The sequence below is a fragment of the Micropterus salmoides genome, unplaced genomic scaffold (assembly GCF_014851395.1).
Source record: "Micropterus salmoides isolate LMB-PRFRI ecotype aquatic unplaced genomic scaffold, ASM1485139v1 Ms_hic_scaffold_1, whole genome shotgun sequence".
In the NCBI taxonomy this organism is placed as follows: Eukaryota; Metazoa; Chordata; class Actinopteri; order Centrarchiformes; family Centrarchidae; genus Micropterus; species Micropterus salmoides.
In genome coordinates, this window is record NW_024040040.1 from 29,874,084 (window position 1) to 29,894,032 (window position 19,949).

General features: G+C 37.5%; 1 protein-coding gene across 1 annotated transcript in view; it reads left to right on the forward strand.

The window, feature by feature from the left end:
- Window positions 1-19,949, forward strand: part of zgc:163022 (putative ferric-chelate reductase 1) — a 36,523-nt gene that overhangs the window by 15,569 nt on the left and 1,005 nt on the right. The window contains exons 5-13 of the mRNA XM_038723730.1: window positions 9,258-9,455; window positions 11,548-11,649; window positions 11,764-11,908; window positions 14,104-14,211; window positions 14,661-14,776; window positions 15,224-15,310; window positions 16,522-16,613; window positions 17,133-17,191; window positions 17,325-17,468. Coding sequence (XP_038579658.1) covers window positions 9,258-9,455; window positions 11,548-11,649; window positions 11,764-11,908; window positions 14,104-14,211; window positions 14,661-14,776; window positions 15,224-15,310; window positions 16,522-16,613; window positions 17,133-17,191; window positions 17,325-17,468 — 1,051 coding nt within the window. The remainder of the gene's footprint in view (window positions 1-9,257; window positions 9,456-11,547; window positions 11,650-11,763; window positions 11,909-14,103; window positions 14,212-14,660; window positions 14,777-15,223; window positions 15,311-16,521; window positions 16,614-17,132; window positions 17,192-17,324; window positions 17,469-19,949) is intronic.

Sequence of the window (19,949 nt, forward strand, 5' to 3'; positions counted from 1 at the left end):
AAGGAAAGGAATTGTAGATGATAATGCAGCCTGCATTTTATGATAGTGAATTTGGTTCTGGTTCAGCATTGTGTGGGTCTGTGTTTTAGCATAAATTTTGGTCTGCTGTGTGTGTGAGGGTCTGGCAGTTTTGCTCCAGAATACTTGGTGACCTGAACTGACGGGCACCCGTTAACTGGTGTAATACATTTGATTTATCATCATCCACAGACTGCAGACATTAGTTAAATAAGCATGGATATTGTAACCATTGTAAGATTTTAGTTCACTGAAGAACGCACCTGCAATGTACTAGGTTTCCTTATGACCTGGAAAACTGATTTAAATGTGCTAATTTGCACACATTTGCCAGGACACTCCAGGTGAATAGAACAAACAAAATAACCAAAGCATATCACCACATAACTTCCTCAATAACTTACATCAAGAGTAAGGTTTTTTTGTTCAAATGTTATGTTTAAATGTACAGATTAGCTTGTTTTGGTTAATTTAGAAGAAATCTACGGGTGCAAACACATGAAGGGTAGAAGGCTCAAAACAAACACCATCTAAATTTGTATTTTGGAAGTGTTCTTTCCATTAGAGTAAAAGAAGACGTAAAAGCAAAATAGACCAAAATCTCAAAATTGATCACTGCATGATTAAAAAGTGTCCTGCCTTAAACAGCAACTTCAACATTTTGAGGGTAGGCTCCTCATCTGATAACTATTCTTTCTATTAGTTTGTTGTATGCTGATAGATCTTTACTGATACAGACAGCCCTGTCACAAATGTGAAACTAAGTCCTTCAGTCAAGTCTCCATCAGTTATTGGGTGTGTGTGCGCGCGCATGCGCGTGTGTGTAAAATAATAATAATAATGTATTTGATCAAAACATTAATGTATTCAGGCAATTCAGTATTCTGTCGTTTGGGTGTGTGAAGCTGTAGGTTATCTTGCATGTCCAACCCTTCATGCAGTCATTTATTCTAAATATATACTTGAATCTAGTAGAAGTTCCCTTTTTTCACTTTGACCCCCTGACCCCCAAAGTTACCACCAATACAGATACTGACTTCATTCGATACCTTGCGTAAAATGCCACCCTTTGAAGCCATAGTAGTTGATTGGTAACCTATTATTATTTTTGTTGTTGTTATGGACAACCAAGGTTATTTTGCCTATTTTCTTTTTTTCTTGTTTCAAATAACTGTTATATAAATATTAGGAAACTGTATCAGATCCTCCTCATCTTAATTAGATCCTCCTCACCCTTAGTGTCTATCAGGGAAAGACTACAACTTGGAAGTGTTTTTGTATTTTAATGAGAGAGGAGGAGTGAAATAGCGACCAAATGTTGTTTGTGTGTGTTGTGGGAAACAAATTTACCATAAGTAAATTTGATACATTTGTTGTTATCTTTAGATCAATAAACTAAATTGATAGCTCTCCGCGAGTGCTTTTTCCTTTAGTGAGTCGCAAACCTCTTTTGGTGTCTTTTGACAAGCAACTTACTGTAAAACAGTCAATAACTGGCAGCAATTGACAAGCAACTTACTGTAAAACAAATCACAGTAAATAACTGGCAGCAATTGACCAGTAACTTACTGTAAAACAAATCACAGCAAATAACTGGCAGCAACTGACCAGTAACTTACTGTAAAACAATCACAGTAAATAACTGGCAGCAACTGACAAGCAACTTACTGTAAAAAAAATCACAGTAAATAACTGGCAGCAATTGACCAGTAACTTACTGTGAAACAAATCACAGCAAATAACTGGCAGCAATTGACCAGTAACTTACTGTGAAACAAATCACAGCAAATAACTGGCAGCCATCTGCCTCGACCGGTTGGGAGTGGGGAGAGAGAGAGAGGAAGAGGGAGGGGGGCAGCCTACACAATATACACACACAGAGGTACAGACAGTAAAGGTGATGTTGCTATAGACTAAATGACTAAATGAAAAATGGTATAGATATGTATAGTAGTGTTAATGATAATAATCATAGGGATAATGATTATAATAACAATAATAACAATAGGACTAGTAACAATGGTTGTTGTAGCAGAGGGTGTCAAGCAGGAACACGGGGTCAGCAGGTGACCCACAGCCACAGATCCAGACTCCACAGCTCCAGAGCCAGAAACACCTGCAGGAAGTGATAGGAGGAGAGAGGAGAGGGACGAGAAAGCACAAGACTATTGGAAAGGGGAGAAAGCCAGATAACGCTTGGTGACTGACTGTTAAAATGACAAAGAAACACTAAACAGAGATTAGCTTCACCTGAACAGCCTATTAGCTTCACCTGAACAGCCTATCGGAGGGCAGAAAACCCTAAACTGCCCCCCACACACGTAACCATGGCAACTGAACTCCCTCTTTGTTGAATTATCGCACATCAAAGGATTGTAGCATGTCTAAACTAGCTATGAATTTTAATAAATTTATGAGAATACCCAATTATGAATTTGAATATTCAGACAATATTAATCTCTTGTTTCGCGGGGCACCACCGGAGTTGTTATTAACCTAGAGTCTCCGGACCTCTAGGTAGCTTTTAATAACTATACAATTATTCACCAGTGATCAGTTAGTTAATAATCGTTCAATTATCTTAAATCAATCAGTCAGTCTCATATCTAAAGGGTAAATTCTCTTGGCAGGGACTTACTTGCCAGAAATAGGCAACACACAATTCGTGGTGCCCCGCGAAACGAGAGCTTTATGAATGAATATTCTTTGAATATTAAAATTCATAATTTTGTATTAATTTTCATAAATGTATTAAATCAAAAGTAGTCATGCTACACAACTATCCTAATTTCTTCAATAACGCTGGCAGTACCGAGATTATTGATACTTCGGTCTTTCATAACCCCATGGTCCATGTAATACCAGGTTTTAGAACCTATCGCTACAGCTTATTTAACCATTTTATCCCTCGTAGCTGGTATTGTTTTCAAATTGTGAGTTTGTCTGTGTCATTGTGGCAAAATATGGTCTTAGAGACACCTACAGTAGCAGAAACTACAACACAAGCTCATTTTGTAATGTGTTTGTTTTTGATCAGATTTTGTCACCATGATAGCATCACAATCATGAAAGATGCAGCCATAAAACCTTACAAGTGTATAGTTGAGATAAAAAATGAAGGCCAATTCTGAAGGTGGCCTGCCCCACACATAATAATAAATAATAATAATTAATATAATAACTTAAATGTAGCGCCTTTCAAGGTGCCCAAGGCTGCTTAACAAAGGGGGATGTGCTTACTAATGTAATATTGAATACCAACTATTCATGTAACAAGAGACAATACTGTAATGGGAATATACTTGCTGTGATTCCTGTCAGCATGTCAACGCTCCAGTCCTTGAGTACTCTGTGGTCATAACTACACACCATAAATTCCTATGTTGTGCAGTTTATTCGTTTGTACGTACTGCTTGTAGGATTTAATATTGTCAACACATTGTCCCTTTAAGAGTGATTTTTTTCCCTCTTCTCTTGCTCAACTCCACCCAAAGATTTTGAAAATTCCCACTTCACTGTCAAAGATTTATATAAAAAGACCAGTAGTTCCAATGAACACTGTCTCAGGTGTGTTGTGGATAGATTGTCCATAGTCTCAGGGACACACAGTGAAAGCAGTTTGGAAAGATATTATTGAGAGTAAGGTCTCAAAACTTGGACCGAATATATCTTCATGGAAAAATACCACTTGAGGAAAATCTTTCAAAGACACATTATTATCACATCCTCACCTCCATCTAGTTATTTGCCAGTCAAACTCTGTGAAGTCCCTGATGCTGCGTAGGTTCATGTATGAGATCTTCTGCCTTATAGTTCCTCCAGCTTCTGTGGAAGGAACCGAGTAGAAGTAAAAATGGAAGTTAATATTTAGAATCACTTGACTATTTTTTTTTTTAAATGTAACAACCACACACTTTTACAGTTGTCGTTGTAAACCTACGTTTTGCAATGTGGACCAGTGTAGCTGAGATACATTCCCAAGTGAAAAAGATATATAAGATACTGTATATACTTAAGTAGCACTTTTTTTGGATGCAGTTATCACATTTTAATTGTACTATACTAAGTGTATATTAAATGTGTTATTTTGGAACAACTTAAAGTATGTTAAATGTCATTTTAGAAAGACTTAAAATCAACTTTAATATAATTGCAATATATTTTAATATACTTAGTTGTGTTAAAATTGACCTATTTTAAGTACCTTTACTGTAATTTAAATATAATTCTTTAAATTTAACTTAAAATATCCTTTTGTGCTATACTTGAAGAACAGTTTAAATTTATTTTAAATGTGTTCCTGAACATTTTTATCAGCATTTAAGCATATTACTAATTTATTACTAGTATACTCCAAGAGCTTCTTTATGAAACCATTCAGTATGAGAATAATTCATTATTAATGCATTAAAAATATCTTGCAAATTGCCCTTTTAGCATAATAACAAAAATCAGTAAAAATATTAAAAATATTTTACAACACACACACATACAGACAACTAAAAACCTTTAATTTTGTGTACATTACAAAAATACATTCCTGTACATTAAAAGGTACAGCAGCATGTATCACATCTTGACCAAAATACCTTCAAATCAAAATAAAATCAGTAAAATGATGACATATAATCAGTATTACTGAAAAGTACACTATAAACATCCCATCATTAACGTTACCCATGGGGGTCCCTCGGACTCTGGGCACGGCTCAGATGACCTCACGGCAAGCCATCCCACTTCTGACACCATATGTGTCACCCTGCCCAGATTCAAACACAGGTCTACAGGATACCAAACATGCAACTTTGACAGCAACGCCAAAGAGCCAGGCTCGTTGGTATGGCAGTCCAAGCGCTTACTCAACTGTAGTGAAGGTACTTCGTCGCAAGCTTACAGTACAAATGGCGGAACCAAACTGAAACTGAAAAATGCCACAATCCTTATCCTTGGAGTGGAGGGACGGTTATCTTTGAGTAGGACTCTCTACATTTTCTGCGACTGCAGACACTATGGGATTTGGAAACTGCTTTATCACACAGCATCTGTGGAAGGGAAAAGGAAATATTTTGTCTATTTCAAAACAATATTACCTCTATTTAATTAACAAACACTGTCAGATTTTTTATTTTGTTTAAAGTTGCTGAAACACAAAATTACATCATGTCTAACTGTTCTGATAGAGCTAACCGTTTAGGTTCAGGTGAAATGGTTTTCCACAAGGGACCCCTCCCAGTTAATGCTCAGTTCTTACATTACAACATGATCAAAACATTACGTAAACACTACTGTACATTCAGCCAAGGAGCTGTATATGATAAAATGTTATTAAACAGGTACAACAAATAACACAAACATACAGATTTGCTTAACAACTGTTCTGTCTACATGTCATTTCACATTAACACAGCAGTCAATTTGTGAAGTACAAAAGTAGCCAATTACTTAATGTATAACAATATTTTAAATAAAATTATTTTTTCACAAGAATATTTGGCTCGTGTGCAGGAGCCAGACATACCTATGAGCACATATGAGCTCCAGCTGGTCCTTTGAGGTTTTGGTGGCCAGGCATTGCAGTACATAAAAACATTATTTCAAGTGTGTCTTAAAACAATTCTCACATACACATGTAAACTTTAACATTGCTGTTATAACTGAGTTATTGGTCACTGTAATAATTCCCCCTCCATGGTTGCAGTGAAGAGAAATCTCTTAAAAACAGTGTACCTTTAGAAGATATCCACTTTTGAATAGTCTAATGCAGATGCTTAGCTGATAATTCATAGTAGCTTCAGCTAAACTTTAGAATGAATTTATACAAAAAAGACAACTGTGGTGATGTCTTTACAGACTATATGGGCAGGAATAATGATTACAGTGACCAATAACTTCCTGTAAACATGGAGTATTAAGGTAGACTATAAAAATGTGAACCTTTAGCACACAGACAGCAACATATTAGTTCTGTGATTATCTACAGTAAAACAATCATAACTGTGATTATCTACAGTACAACGATGATAACTGTGATTATCTACAGTACAACGATGATAACTGTGATTATCTACAGTACAATGATCATTACTGTGACTATCTACAGTAAAACGATCATAACTGTGATTATCTACAGTACAACGATGATAACTGTGATTATCTACAGTACAACGATGATAACTGTGATTATCTACAGTACAATGATCATTACTGTGACTATCTACAGTAAAACAATCATAACTGTGATTATCTACAGTACAATGTTCATTACTGTGATTATCTACAGTACAATGATCATTACTGTGATTATCTACAGTAAAACGATCATTACTGTGATTATCTACAGTAAAACGTTCATAACTGTGATTATCTACAGTACAATGATCATTACTGTGATTATCTACAGTAAAACGTTCATAACTGTGATTATCTACAGTACAATGTTCATTACTGTGATTATCTACAGTACAATGATCATTACTGTGATTATCTACAGTACAATGATCATTACTGAGACTATCTACAGTAAAACGATCATTACTGTGATTATCTACAGTACAATGATCATTACTGTGACTATCTACAGTAAAACGATCATAACTGTGATTATCTACAGTACAATGTTCATTACTGTGATTATCTACAGTACAATGATCATTACTGTGATTATCTACAGTAAAACATTCATAACTTTGATTATCTACAGTACAATGTTCATTACTGTGATTATCTACAGTACAATGATCATTACTGAGACTATCTACAGTAAAACATTCATAACTTTGATTATCTACAGTACAATGTTCATTACTGTGATTATCTACAGTACAATGATCATTACTGAGACTATCTACAGTAAAACGATCATTACTGTGATTATCTACAGTACAATGATCATTACTGAGACTATCTACAGTAAAACGATCATAACTGTGATTATCTACAGTACAATGATCATTACTGTGATTATCTACAGTAAAACGATCATAACTGTGATTATCTGCAGTAAAACGATCATAACTGTGATTATCTACAGTACAATGATCATTACTGTGACTGTCTACAGTAAAACGATCATAACTGTGATTATCTACAGTACAATGATCATTACTGTGACTGTCTACAGTAAAACGATCATAACTGTGATTATCTACAGTACAATGATCATTACTGTGACTATCTACAGTACAATGATCATTACTGTGACTGTCTACAGTAAAACGATCATTACTGTGATTATCTACAGTACAATGATCATTACTGTGATTATCTACAGTAAAACATTCATAACTTTGATTATCTACAGTACAATGTTCATTACTGTGATTATCTACAGTACAATGATCATTACTGAGACTATCTACAGTAAAACATTCATAACTTTGATTATCTACAGTACAATGTTCATTACTGTGATTATCTACAGTACAATGATCATTACTGAGACTATCTACAGTAAAACGATCATTACTGTGATTATCTACAGTACAATGATCATTACTGTGACTATCTACAGTAAAACGATCATAACTGTGATTATCTACAGTACAATGATCATTACTGTGATTATCTACAGTACAATGATCATTACTGAGACTATCTACAGTAAAACGATCATTACTGTGATTATCTACAGTACAATGATCATTACTGAGACTATCTACAGTAAAACGATCATAACTGTGATTATCTACAGTACAATGATCATTACTGTGATTATCTACAGTAAAACGATCATAACTGTGATTATCTACAGTACAATGATCATTACTGTGATTATCTACAGTAAAACGATCATAACTGTGATTATCTACAGTACAATGATCATTACTGTGACTATCTACAGTACAATGATCATTACTGTGACTGTCTACAGTAAAACGATCATAACTGTGATTATCTACAGTACAATGATCATTACTGTGATTATCTACAGTACAATGATCATTACTGAGACTATCTACAGTAAAACGATCATTACTGTGATTATCTACAGTACAATGATCATTACTGAGACTATCTACAGTAAAACGATCATAACTGTGATTATCTACAGTACAATGATCATTACTGTGATTATCTACAGTAAAACGATCATTACTGTGATTATCTACAGTAAAACGATCATAACTGTGATTATCTACAGTACAATGATCATTACTGTGACTATCTACAGTACAATGATCATTACTGTGACTATCTACAGTACAATGATCATTACTGAGACTATCTACAGTAAAACGATCATAACTGTGATTATCTACAGTACAATGATCATTACTGTGACTATCTACAGTACAATGATCATTACTGTGACTGTCTACAGTAAAACGATCATTACTGTGATTATCTACAGTACAATGTTCATTACAGTGCTTTTCACAGCACACTGTTGGTTAATGTGATTATCTACAGTACAACGATCATAACTGTGATTATCCACAGTACATTTTTGGTTACTGTGATTTTTAGGGTAGCAACCTGATTACTGTGATTTTCACAATAACTCTTTGATTACACAGTATGTTACTGTGTATTAGTATACTGTAACTAACTGTGCACAAACACAGTAAATTACTGTGGATTTCACAGGCATTTTTTACAGTGAGCTTGTGGTGATAAACTTGCTGCAGTGACGAACATGTCTGAGACCGCAGCCGAAGGTGAGCAGCTGTTCAAGTAGCGATAACCATCCTAGTGGTAACATAGAGTGAGTCATAGAAAAACGAGACATCGAGACACACAAGAAATCAATGAAATAGCGTGGGAGAGATAGTTAGAATAGTTTTAATTAGAATTAGAACATGTTTTCTTTCAAATCAAACATAGGCTATTCATAAGATATGAGTGGAAAGTTTTGTTCTGAAGCTGCATTTATGCTTTTTTGACTCAAATATTGCTTTACAATGTCTTGCAATATGCTACTTCAGTACACTTTACAAATATTAGCCTACTGGGACCACTACAGAAAATTTCAGGTGAACATTTTACAGACTCACAACAAGGGCATATTGCACACATAAGTAGCAAAACTTTTTAGGCGTTTGCTTTGTATTTTCATCTTTTGTGAATCAGACCTTGAGACAGGGCGGGTAGCGCAATTCGTGTAGCAACCAGCCGCCGCAATCCATGTCCTTAGTGAATTCAAGAATGCCTTTTGTGCTGTCAATTATGAAGACTGGGATTGAATTCTGTTCCTCTGGTTATATTAAAATGATTTTACAGCTTTAATCTTTTTCCTGCAGAAAGGTATCTCCAGTGCAGACTGCGGTGTCACCAAGATGTGTTTCAGTCAGCCTTCAAACTGTGACCCTGCTGTCAGTGCTGACTGTTATTTCATGTCAGCCAAGATGTTGTCTCCCAGTTATTCAGCCGTTCGCTATGAGATGACTGGTCCTTCTGATGGGTACATCGCTTTTGGATTCTCAGATGATCAGATGATGGTAATGTGAAGACAAAATGCTTGATTCTATGAAATGTTTCATGTTTTGTAACACTTCTAACAATTAGGCTCTCGATATTTAAAAGGTACACCCATCAGAGGGGAGATATGAAATATTTTCCTTGAGAACCTCAGACTTTGCACATTGTAACCATAACTATATATTGCAACGCTCAAGAACGCTCAGATTATTATACTGTTTAAAATATTCAGCCATTGTTGTTGTTTGTTCAGAGTCTAATGCTGACCTTACAACACAAATCCTGTCATACTGCCCCTAAGCCATATCAAAATCAAATACCATGGCATGTACTGACCACATTCATGTTTTCTAGACGATGAACCATTAGCGCATTGTAGCAGATCTAGGCAACGAACAGGGTAATGAACAAGGTAGCCAATGTAAGGCTCGATTGAATTTCAGTTTATAGTTTATATTGTAGAGGTAGAGAATTCTACGAGTATGAGGGAACGCATGACCAAATCTCAAAAAATCAAATCTTCCGCTAAGAAAATTGGGATTCAGGGTCGTAGCTTTCTCAGCTCGTCTGAAGGAAATTTAAGTACGAAACAGAAAAAAGATCAGAATTTCAAAAAGTAAAGGAAGTTAAGAGAGCATATACGTTTAGTTTCAAGAGAGTTTAAAAAAAAAAAAAAGAAGCAGAGGACAACAAGGCGCTTTTATTTGACGTCATTAGGTAGCCTAGTGACGTCAATTTGGGAGTGGGTCTTAGGGGAAGTCACCCCAAAGGTGTTAAACAAATAAGGTAAACAAATATACGTTGCGCATATTTCCCTTTAATCTCTCTCTCCACAATATCGACATTTGGAAAAATACTCAGTTCTAAACATTCGGATAAAGACAATTAAAACGAGGCTAAACACTATGGAAAAAGATTATAATGGTTATATAAAACGTAACAAAGCTTAATTACATGTCCTCAGCATACTTGCTGGTTACTGGTTTTAACTCAAGAGACAATTTAGATGTAAGCGTGGCAGCAAAATTTTGTTTATGCAATTACATGGTGATAGGTAGGCCTACTTAGCGATCATTGTCAGTAGATCATTGTCGTGTTATACCTTTCCTGTCCCCTTGGTGGCGCTCGGGTCACACGAGAAAACATTAGACATTCCACTTTAACAGATTTACCACTTTAACTGAGAGGCTGGTGATACACACAAGCGTATGAATGGATATTTTAGTAGGAAATTGTATATGAAACATTTAACTAAAGCATTAGTTAATGCTGATCAAACAGTGATTATTAGGGAGTAACAGGGAGGAATCAAGACAAAACAGAAAGAGGTTAGGGAACTCTTCAAGATTACTTTCTTATGGGTCTGCTAGTTTTCAAACATCACTGAAAGGATAACAACAGGGTTATTACTTACTAAACTCAGAGGCAAACGCCACTGCTCACTTAGCAAGGTTATTATTTAAACAGAATAAACACAGTTATAATGGAACCTTGCTTGGTTCGAGAAAAAGGGGTTGTTATGGTCTCTTTTCTTTGCATTCCTGGCTTATCGCATTGGCTATTAGAGAACGAAATGGTGGTTTATGGCTCAGCCGTTCTGTGGAGATAAAAGAGTCAGATTGAGGCCGGAGGTGACCTGAGAAGGAGGGAGAAAGGGGTCAGATAGCCCCCTTTCCTGTCCTGTGGACTGTCTTTAGTGACACCTTTACGGCTAGAAAGGTTCACTAAGGCTCTTTGAATACACAATCCTTAAGCGATGCATTGTCTGACTGAGTCTCTGCCAGTCCTTACCAAACACCAGGTGAGGTCAACTCTCGGGGAGGAAAACATCCCTCCCTCTTTTGACACCATCTGACCTTCTTTGAAGTGCGTCTGGTTGCGTTCACAACACGCACTAAGGATAACATTTGTCAATCCTAAAGCCCTGCCAGACAAACAAATACGCTTTGTTCTGTTCATGTTTTCAAGAGGTCGATTTGAGAATATCCAGCAGGATTGTTATTTCAACCAAACACTTTTCTCAACATCTTGACAGGTTTGGGTTGATATTTGAGAAGAATGAAAAGTAACTTCTCGTGAAAGAGTTTTATTCTTGCCTCTTTCTTTCCTCAGGGAAACGATGACATTTATATTTGTGGCATAGGCAGTAATGGCCTGGTGGGGTTGCAGCATGCCTTTTCAACAGGACGAACAACTCCACAACTTCTTCCTCTGGTACTGAAGTTATTCTGATACCCCTGATTCATATCTGGTCAAGGTGTAAGAATTTCTCTAACCATGAAATATTTTATGCTCTGTTGTTCTAATGGTTTCTTTACTGTCCACCAGGGGAATGTTTCTAATGTAAGCGCATCAGTGTTGAACAAAGTTATCAGCTGCTCCTTCACTTCCATGAACACTTTGTCTACTCAGAGGACTACTGGCTTCAACCAAAGCTACTATCTCATGTTTGTCCATGGACCCAGCAGCAATGGTAATGAAGACATTGTGTAATGGTGGAGGAGGTAGTTATTAATCAGGGATGAAGATGTTACTAACTACTAGAACAAGGATGTCCAAATGTTTCTAAAGTCTTTATTCTTTTTCTACTGTGGAATAAAGTTGGTTCAATATTTTAAAAAATAGCTTAGATTTGGTAAAATACTTTTGCCACGTTGCTGTAGCTTAGCTTGCTACATTTAGCTTCAGTGTTGTGAAACTTAATTTAATGTAGAGTAACTGTTACCTTAGCTAAATACATTTTCTAAGTGGCTTGCCTAACACTGGGCATGATTTATTACTTCTTTATTATCAAACTATTACCATTTTAGTAAGAACTGTAATGTAAAGTGCTACTGAAATTTTTGCTCACATGTAGATAGTGGCAAACAAACTGACCATCCGTTTGACATGGTGAATCATCTAGGGAGATCTGGACTTTTCCAAGCCCCTGTGGAAGTCTGATAATCAGAGCTGTCAGTGGAGTATAATCACTGTGCATTTAAACTGCATGTCCTCCGATACTGTCTCCACAACAACAAAGAAAGGTTTTGCAAACAGATTAATGTACTTATCAATGGTGATAATCTTGAAAGTGCTACATTTTCTGATAAGTGATCAGTCACATTTTTCACAGATAAATTGGCTTCAGGAAAGATACAGTGTGCATTATTGCTATTACTGATTTCAGTAATCAGGAAAATACACATGTAATCAGGAAAAAAGTAAAAGTACGCAACACAAACTGTTCTGTGACTTTTAAATGTAAGATGGTGAGAAATAAGTGACGTTTTTGTTTTGTCCAATCAATAGTACAAAATTCTAAATAATTAAAATCATTTTTTAGTTTTGAGAATTACAAATGTCTGTTGGACCACCAACAGGACACCTAGCTCAGGTTATCTGACCGCAACGATCTAAATGACATCAGAAACACACATGTACACCTGTCTGTCTGAAGTTCTTTCGGGGGCTCCGTACATCCAACCACAAAGAGACAGCTCCCCCGCTCAGAGTCTCGACTGTCACCAGTTCCCGTCCATCTTCCTGCCAGCAGACACCAGTCTCCTCTACACTCTTTTATTCATCAGCCATGGACCCGATTCCTCCAATCCATCCCTTCATCCCTCACCGATCTTCCCGTCACCCCCTCATCCATCACACCTCGACCCTCACCCCCTTATCACTCGGTCTTTTCTCCGGACCTTCAATCCATTCCTCTCACATCATGTCATTTTAGCTCTATTACATGCAGTTAACCAATCTAAATCTACATCTCCGCAGGCGTGGTCTTTGTTAGTGATTAATTTTTTGACTACAATGGAGTTCTATGGCACAGAGGAATAAATTACATCAGGATTTAGATACACACACAATTCTTGTTCGTTGGATCAATTCAATGTTGGTTTGGGTCTTTTCGTGTGATTTGTTCACATAAGAACAATATAGAATATTATCAGACTCATCCTTTAGGGTTAGAGAAAGATTGTGGTTACGGTATTTTTAAAAACAAATGTTAATTGCAGGTCTGTAACAGGTTGCAAACCCAATCACCTGCATGAAAGTGTGAGGCACTACATGCCCGTGCACCACCCTGACCTCAATACCCTTTTTTTCCACCTTGCCAAATGGAAAAGGACACACTACTTAATGCATTGGCACTGAATGTTGGTGGATGTTACTGGATGAAAATTGTTATGGGTGTAAGCCTGGTAGGCCTATTAGACAGGTAGGAAGGTTGGTTTGGCTGCGTTCACTCTGCTCTTGTTTCTTGTCTGAAAGAAACACATGCATCGGACTCTTTCTGTCTGACTTCTTAGTCATCTTCTTAGTGATGTCACTGTGATCTCATCTGTTACTATGTTAAAATAAATGATACATAATCTATCACACTTAACTAGCTGGAGATTTTTCCAAGTATTGCAATGGCTGATGAAATATCACCTTCTTTGCTGTAGTGTGAAAATCATTTCTGTTACTGCTTGCTTCTGTAAAGTGTAACAATATCACAGAAATCTTTCAGCTTAAACAAGATGAGCAGCAGTTATTAAAAAGCTGAGCTAATGATAAGAGTCAAACTTTCACCAATTGTGCTCTTCTAAGTAAACTCTAAGCATCATTCCAAAGCAAAACAAAAAGAGCTGGAAGCGGATCATTCAGCTCTGTCTGTTTCATGCATCTCTCCAACAGGACAAATCCAGATCCATACAGATACCTTCATCAGCCCTGACAAGGTTGACATTTCCAGACCTCAGCTTGTTGGAAAGGATGGATGTCCTGATATCCTCAAAGCACATGGTGAGATTCTGCCCAGGGGGGTGTTTACAGTAGTACTAGCTGATTTTGGTAACCCCTTGGCCTTTCCTTGAAACATCTGCACTGCAGTATAATCAGGATGGGAGTTGGTAACCATCTTTATTAGACCGGTGTGTAAACGTAATGTCACTGTTATATCGTTCTGGTTCTGTTGACTGCACCATCTGCCAGTATATCAATACCCTTTCAGAAAAAGGAGTTGTTGTTAGGTTTAACGGAGTAGATTGTACGTCATGAGAGACTGCTTCACATGAACACAGTCAGGAAGTCAGTTAGAAGACCTTCACATTTACTGCTTGGAGAAGAAGTCTTTGCCCATACTCTCCTCACAGAGAGAAGTTTTGTGTTGGGACAAAAGGATGAAATGGATGTGGAGTCATGAAAAATGTGGTGAGAATTGAGCAGCATTCTAACACTGAACTGTGTTTCAGGATCACTGATGCTGATAGCCTGGATGACCACAGGATCATTGGGAATGTTGGTTGCTCGGTATCTGAAAGGAATGGCCAAAGGACAGAACCTGTGCGGGAAAGATGTCTGGTTTCTGGTGAGACTTCACACCGCATAATTGCATTTTTTATGTATCCCACATTTCGGGAAGTGACCATGAAAGAGCACCCTCTGCTACAATTGTTATTACTAGTCCTATTGCAGGAACATGGGGGCAGAAAGTGGCCCACAACCACAAATCCAGACTCAAAAGGCTCCAGAGCCAGAAACACCTGCAGAAAGTGATAGGAAGAGAGAGGAGCGGGACAAGAAAGCACAAAACTACGGGAAAGGGAAGAAGTCAAGTTAGTAACATGCATTAAAGGGATGAGGTTGCATTCAGATGGAAAGAAACGGGAAGAAAGCGGAGCGCAGTGCATCATGGGAAGTCCCTCCACCTCAGTCTTCATAAATCTTGGTGTAAGCCTGCCTTCTCTTAGGCGCATATCTCCTGAGCTCTGTATGTGTTCGACAATATCATATTGTACTATTTGTGTTACTCCAGGTCCATGTTGCAGTGATGAGTGTAACGGTATCTGCCACAATTGTTGCCTTCATCCTCCCCTTCTCATACGCCAAGGACTGGTCTGGGGTCAGTACAACAGCACTGCTGGGACTCACTACTCTTTTTGCAGCCTCCTTTCTCACGGATCAGAATGCACAAGGATTATGAGTACTTATGTTGTTAAAAAATGAAGCCCAAAAGTGGAAGTGCCAAAACTGCAGTTGAATCCTTAAAGGCCCACATTCATGACATCTGTAGAGGGGATGAATTTTTATATAACTCACCTGTTTAAAACATTAGATTTTGGCTTTGAGTTGAATTGAGAGCTTTTACTTTTTCTGAATGACATTAACACACCTCTGAAAGAGCCGTCAGATAAGAAACTGGGGAAATTAAAAAGTGTCCGCAGCATATGCTTTATTGTGAGCATGTGATTCAGTCGCTGCATAATCAATTAGTTGAAGACGGAAAAATAATTTTCTCCCGACATGAGATCGAACACACAACCCTCTAGGTGAGAGTCAGACACTTTACCAACTAAGTTCAGTATTATGACATATTTTCTCACCCACCACCTAATGGATAAAACAATGTGCCACCTCTGCTGTATACTATTACTACTTATTCTTAACAGTTCATTGTGTAAGGTCTTTATACACAACTGAAAACATAGTTATGGATCTTATATTGCATTTCTGTTACTAGATCCTCAGAAACATTACACACTCGACCTTTTAAGGGGGGAAATTATCACAAATCTGCAAGTAAGAAACCTGAATATTCTATAAAATTATAGTCATACATTAATGAGAGAAACACTCTGAAAATAGTGGGGGGTTTTATCAAGGTTTTTATTAAAGCTACAACATCACACACACACCTCTACCGTGTAGTGTTATGCATGCAGTGGGAAATTACCTCAGAAATGGTGGTGGCTTGCGCACCCCACTGTGTATGCAAGCGTGCTATATTTTCATATCTTTTTAACACCGCTGTGTTCAAGGGCGTCACTTTGTGTTGAAAAGTGGTGGGGACACAAGGGCTTAGATCAGGGGTGTAACGATACACTTGAGTCACGAGACGTGATGATGCATGAGAACGAGACGAGGAGATTTTTAATACTATTTTGAAGAAATATGAAATGCTGAAACATATGTATATATATATAGAGATAGATAGATAGAAATGGTGTCTCACAAAAGTGAGTAAATAATTGTTTATATCATACCAGTGAAGCCATTTGAAATAAACATTGCAAACAGTTGTATGTCAGTGACTGTCACTTGTGCTGTTTGCAGGGAGCCCATCCTGTTTTAGGCTGCCTGGTTGTGATCCTCATGTTCCTCCAGCTCCTACTGGCTCTGCTTCGCTGTGGACCTCAACATCCACAGTAGGTACCCCCGCTGTGTGTGTGTGTGTGTGTGTGCGCGTGTGTGCGTGTGTGTGTGATTCAACAAGTCTTCAAATCTAAATAACAAAATAGATAAAATCGGTAAAAAATAGGTAAAATAGGTAAAATCAACACATTTATCAGTGCTCTGCTGTAACTGGCTTATTCAGGTAACTTCAAGAGCAACTTTGTAATGTCGGGTATAACTTCCCGATTCACCTGTACTATGAAAAGTGGATGCGTTTTACCCGAGGTGTGCTGTCATAGCAATTTACACTGCATCTTTAAACTGCTCAGAGCAGGTTATCTTCATTAGTGTTTTTGATGACTATCACCCCACTTAAAAACTTAATCTTTACTCAAAGTCCACCTACTAGCTTTTCCACACTAATGCTGTCAAACTACTGTCTCGAAGTTCAAGAATATTTCATGCTTAGAAACACAGGTCATTTTGAGCAACAAACGACCAGTACTGTTTCTCCGGTGATCATTTCATGTTGTTCCTCTTTTCTTTGACAGGAGGTTTCTATTCAACTGGTCACATGCTTTAAATGGACTGGCAATAAAAGCTTTATCTGGTAAGCTCTTTCATTATGCACTGATAAATGCTCTGCAAACTCTTTAATAACAAATGTTCAAGTTCAACTACATACATACTGTCAACCCTTGCTACATGTCTCGATGAAGCTGTTTTTATGTCACATCATACAGTGGCGGCCATATTAACTGGCCTGAAGTTAATCGACAGCACTCTGGACCAATGGCTGACGAAAGTGATGGGTGGCTGTGTTGGCTGGGAGGTGTTGTTCTTTATCCTGTTTGAGGTCCATGGGAGATGGAAGGTTAACAGTACCGGTAAATACACCTTCTTATGCTGTTGTTATTTTATTATTATTATTATTGTTGTTGTTGTTGTTGTTGTGAAGTGGCTCTTAAATGGTGCTTATTTACTGATGAGATGAAACTTCAGTGGAAGTCTGAAACACTTACATACTCTAACCTCTGTGACTCTCATTTAAGAGTGCTTATTTTTTATTTGAGGAAAATAACAGAAAATGACCTTGCACCTCTATAACGTGAGACAGGTGTGATGGAGGGGGGCGATCAAAAGTAGCAAAGAAACTCCTGCACACTGTAAAAATAAATGATTGCACATATAAATTTATAAAGCTTATATATTTGAGGGGGAAAAATACGCTCAGTGGTGGTGTCATGTGTCAACAACAACAATAACAACAAATGATGTTGATGATTGTCAGGCTCTTTGTTAGGTTAGATTGCACCTGAGACGAGCATTTGTGCTCAGGGAACCTTTCCTGTTCTATCAGAGTAGAGACCTTGGAGCAGACCCAACCTACCAACAACACCAAGGATCTGAAGTGACCTGAATCTGTGTCAGGGAATGCGCGGCTACAGTCTTGTCTTATCTTACCATTAGTATGGAAGACCGGATGGGTCATATAATTATATTAATAAAATAGGAAAATAAAATAATAAATATATGAATTAATAGACAATTTAATAACTAAATGAAATAGTAGGCAATGACATAAACAAAATAACAACAAACAAATATCATTGAAGAACAGAGTTCCAGTAGTTTTTAATTACATCTTCTAATAGTCAAATGTGCATATTTCAGTTTGATTTGTTTGATTTAGTTGTCATATAGTTTTTATTTGTAAGCATAACCTATAATTGGGATAATTATTAACGCGGACCGCCACATATTGATTTTCCAAATTTTTACTAGGCGGATTTTTTAAATAATTTTTGATTAAGGAGCTGTATTGAGGAGCATACATTCCTGCAGCCATAAGCAGAGGTAGCGTGGGTGCATGGGGCGGCCGACCCAGGGCCCACGCTGGTAGGGGGCCCACTAAGTGGACTATAAGGTAGTAATGTGCAGATCGATCCTAAAGTATCGATATTTCTGATACCAACGTCTCCTGCTCTAGGATCGATACTCATATAAAAGGATCGATATCTAAACTCAGTCATTTGGAGTGAGTGTGTTTTATTATAAGTATCTTACTGTCACCAGGATGGTCTAATTATACTCAGTTGATAGGAACTACTTTTCCTTCCGCCTGTCAAAGTCATGCTTGTGCTACAGCCCTTTACAGCCCTTTACAGCTCTTTGCAGCTCTTTGTCACAATAATAGGATGATGTTATAAAGCAGCAGTTCTGAGCAGGATATTTTTATTATAATATTATATTATTATAATTTATTATATGACAGTAGTTTGACGTCTTGTCATTTTGCAGCTTTTATTTTGAATTGGTAAGACTACAGCCTACTCCTTATTTCTCTCATAATTACAGAACAGGAGAGGGGAGGTCACATTAAAATAGAAAGAAAATATGTAAAAGGGATTGGTATCGGCAATACCAGCCTGGGTATTACTTGGTATTTTATCGTACAGGTATGAAGTTTCATGGAACATCACTACTATGAGCATCACGGTGATATGAGCTGATTATATTGGACACGATCAAACATGACGATCCACCAGATCACTCATGGTGTCAATGGTAAACCGGCACAAGAACGACAATTACCAACAAACACATTAGATTCTAAGGAGACACGCTTAAATAAACATAAATCTTAAAGTAACATTTGTATTTCAAGCAAATGGCAAACTTATTAACACATTTTAACAAAACTCTAACAAAACCCTTCACTCTCATGGATCTTGGGAGGGGCGTAGGCTGCATGTGTCCACTGGAAGCCTCTCAGAAGCATTTCAGCAGCAAAGTGTGTAGCTGCCCCACGTTAAATGACTTATTTTTAATTGTCCTTTTTGTGCTTCTACTACATTCTTAAAAGCTCTCTGTGTATCACTTTCGTTTCTCGTCTTGACGGGTGCATCTTGAAACTGCCACAGGGAGAATAAGAGCGTTTTACCTGCCGGACTTGTTTAAATTTTGTTGATTTGTTGATTAGTGCTTACTTTTCGTGCTTCTACTATGATTAAGTAGGTTACGTAGTAAAAATGTTTCTTTTTTTGTCTGATTTAACTGTTTATTGGTGACATACGATCGGAAGTCTGGTCGTTTCTGTGTCTGACTTCCTGCCCGGTTCATCCTCTGCGCTGTGCTGCTTGACGCTGGGACGCTTCCTGGACGCACTGCGGCGCTTCTGGTGTGAACACAAACATTTAGTAGAATGGCTGCTCCGGCAGCAGCGAAGCAGACAGACTCTGTGGACTTTCGGAGCGAGTCTATGGTCATGTAAACTTGGTTAATATGACTTTGTAGCAGGTGGGCCCACGATGAAGCTCCGCCCCCACTGTGCTAACAGTCTAGCTCCGCCCCCGCCTGCAGCACCT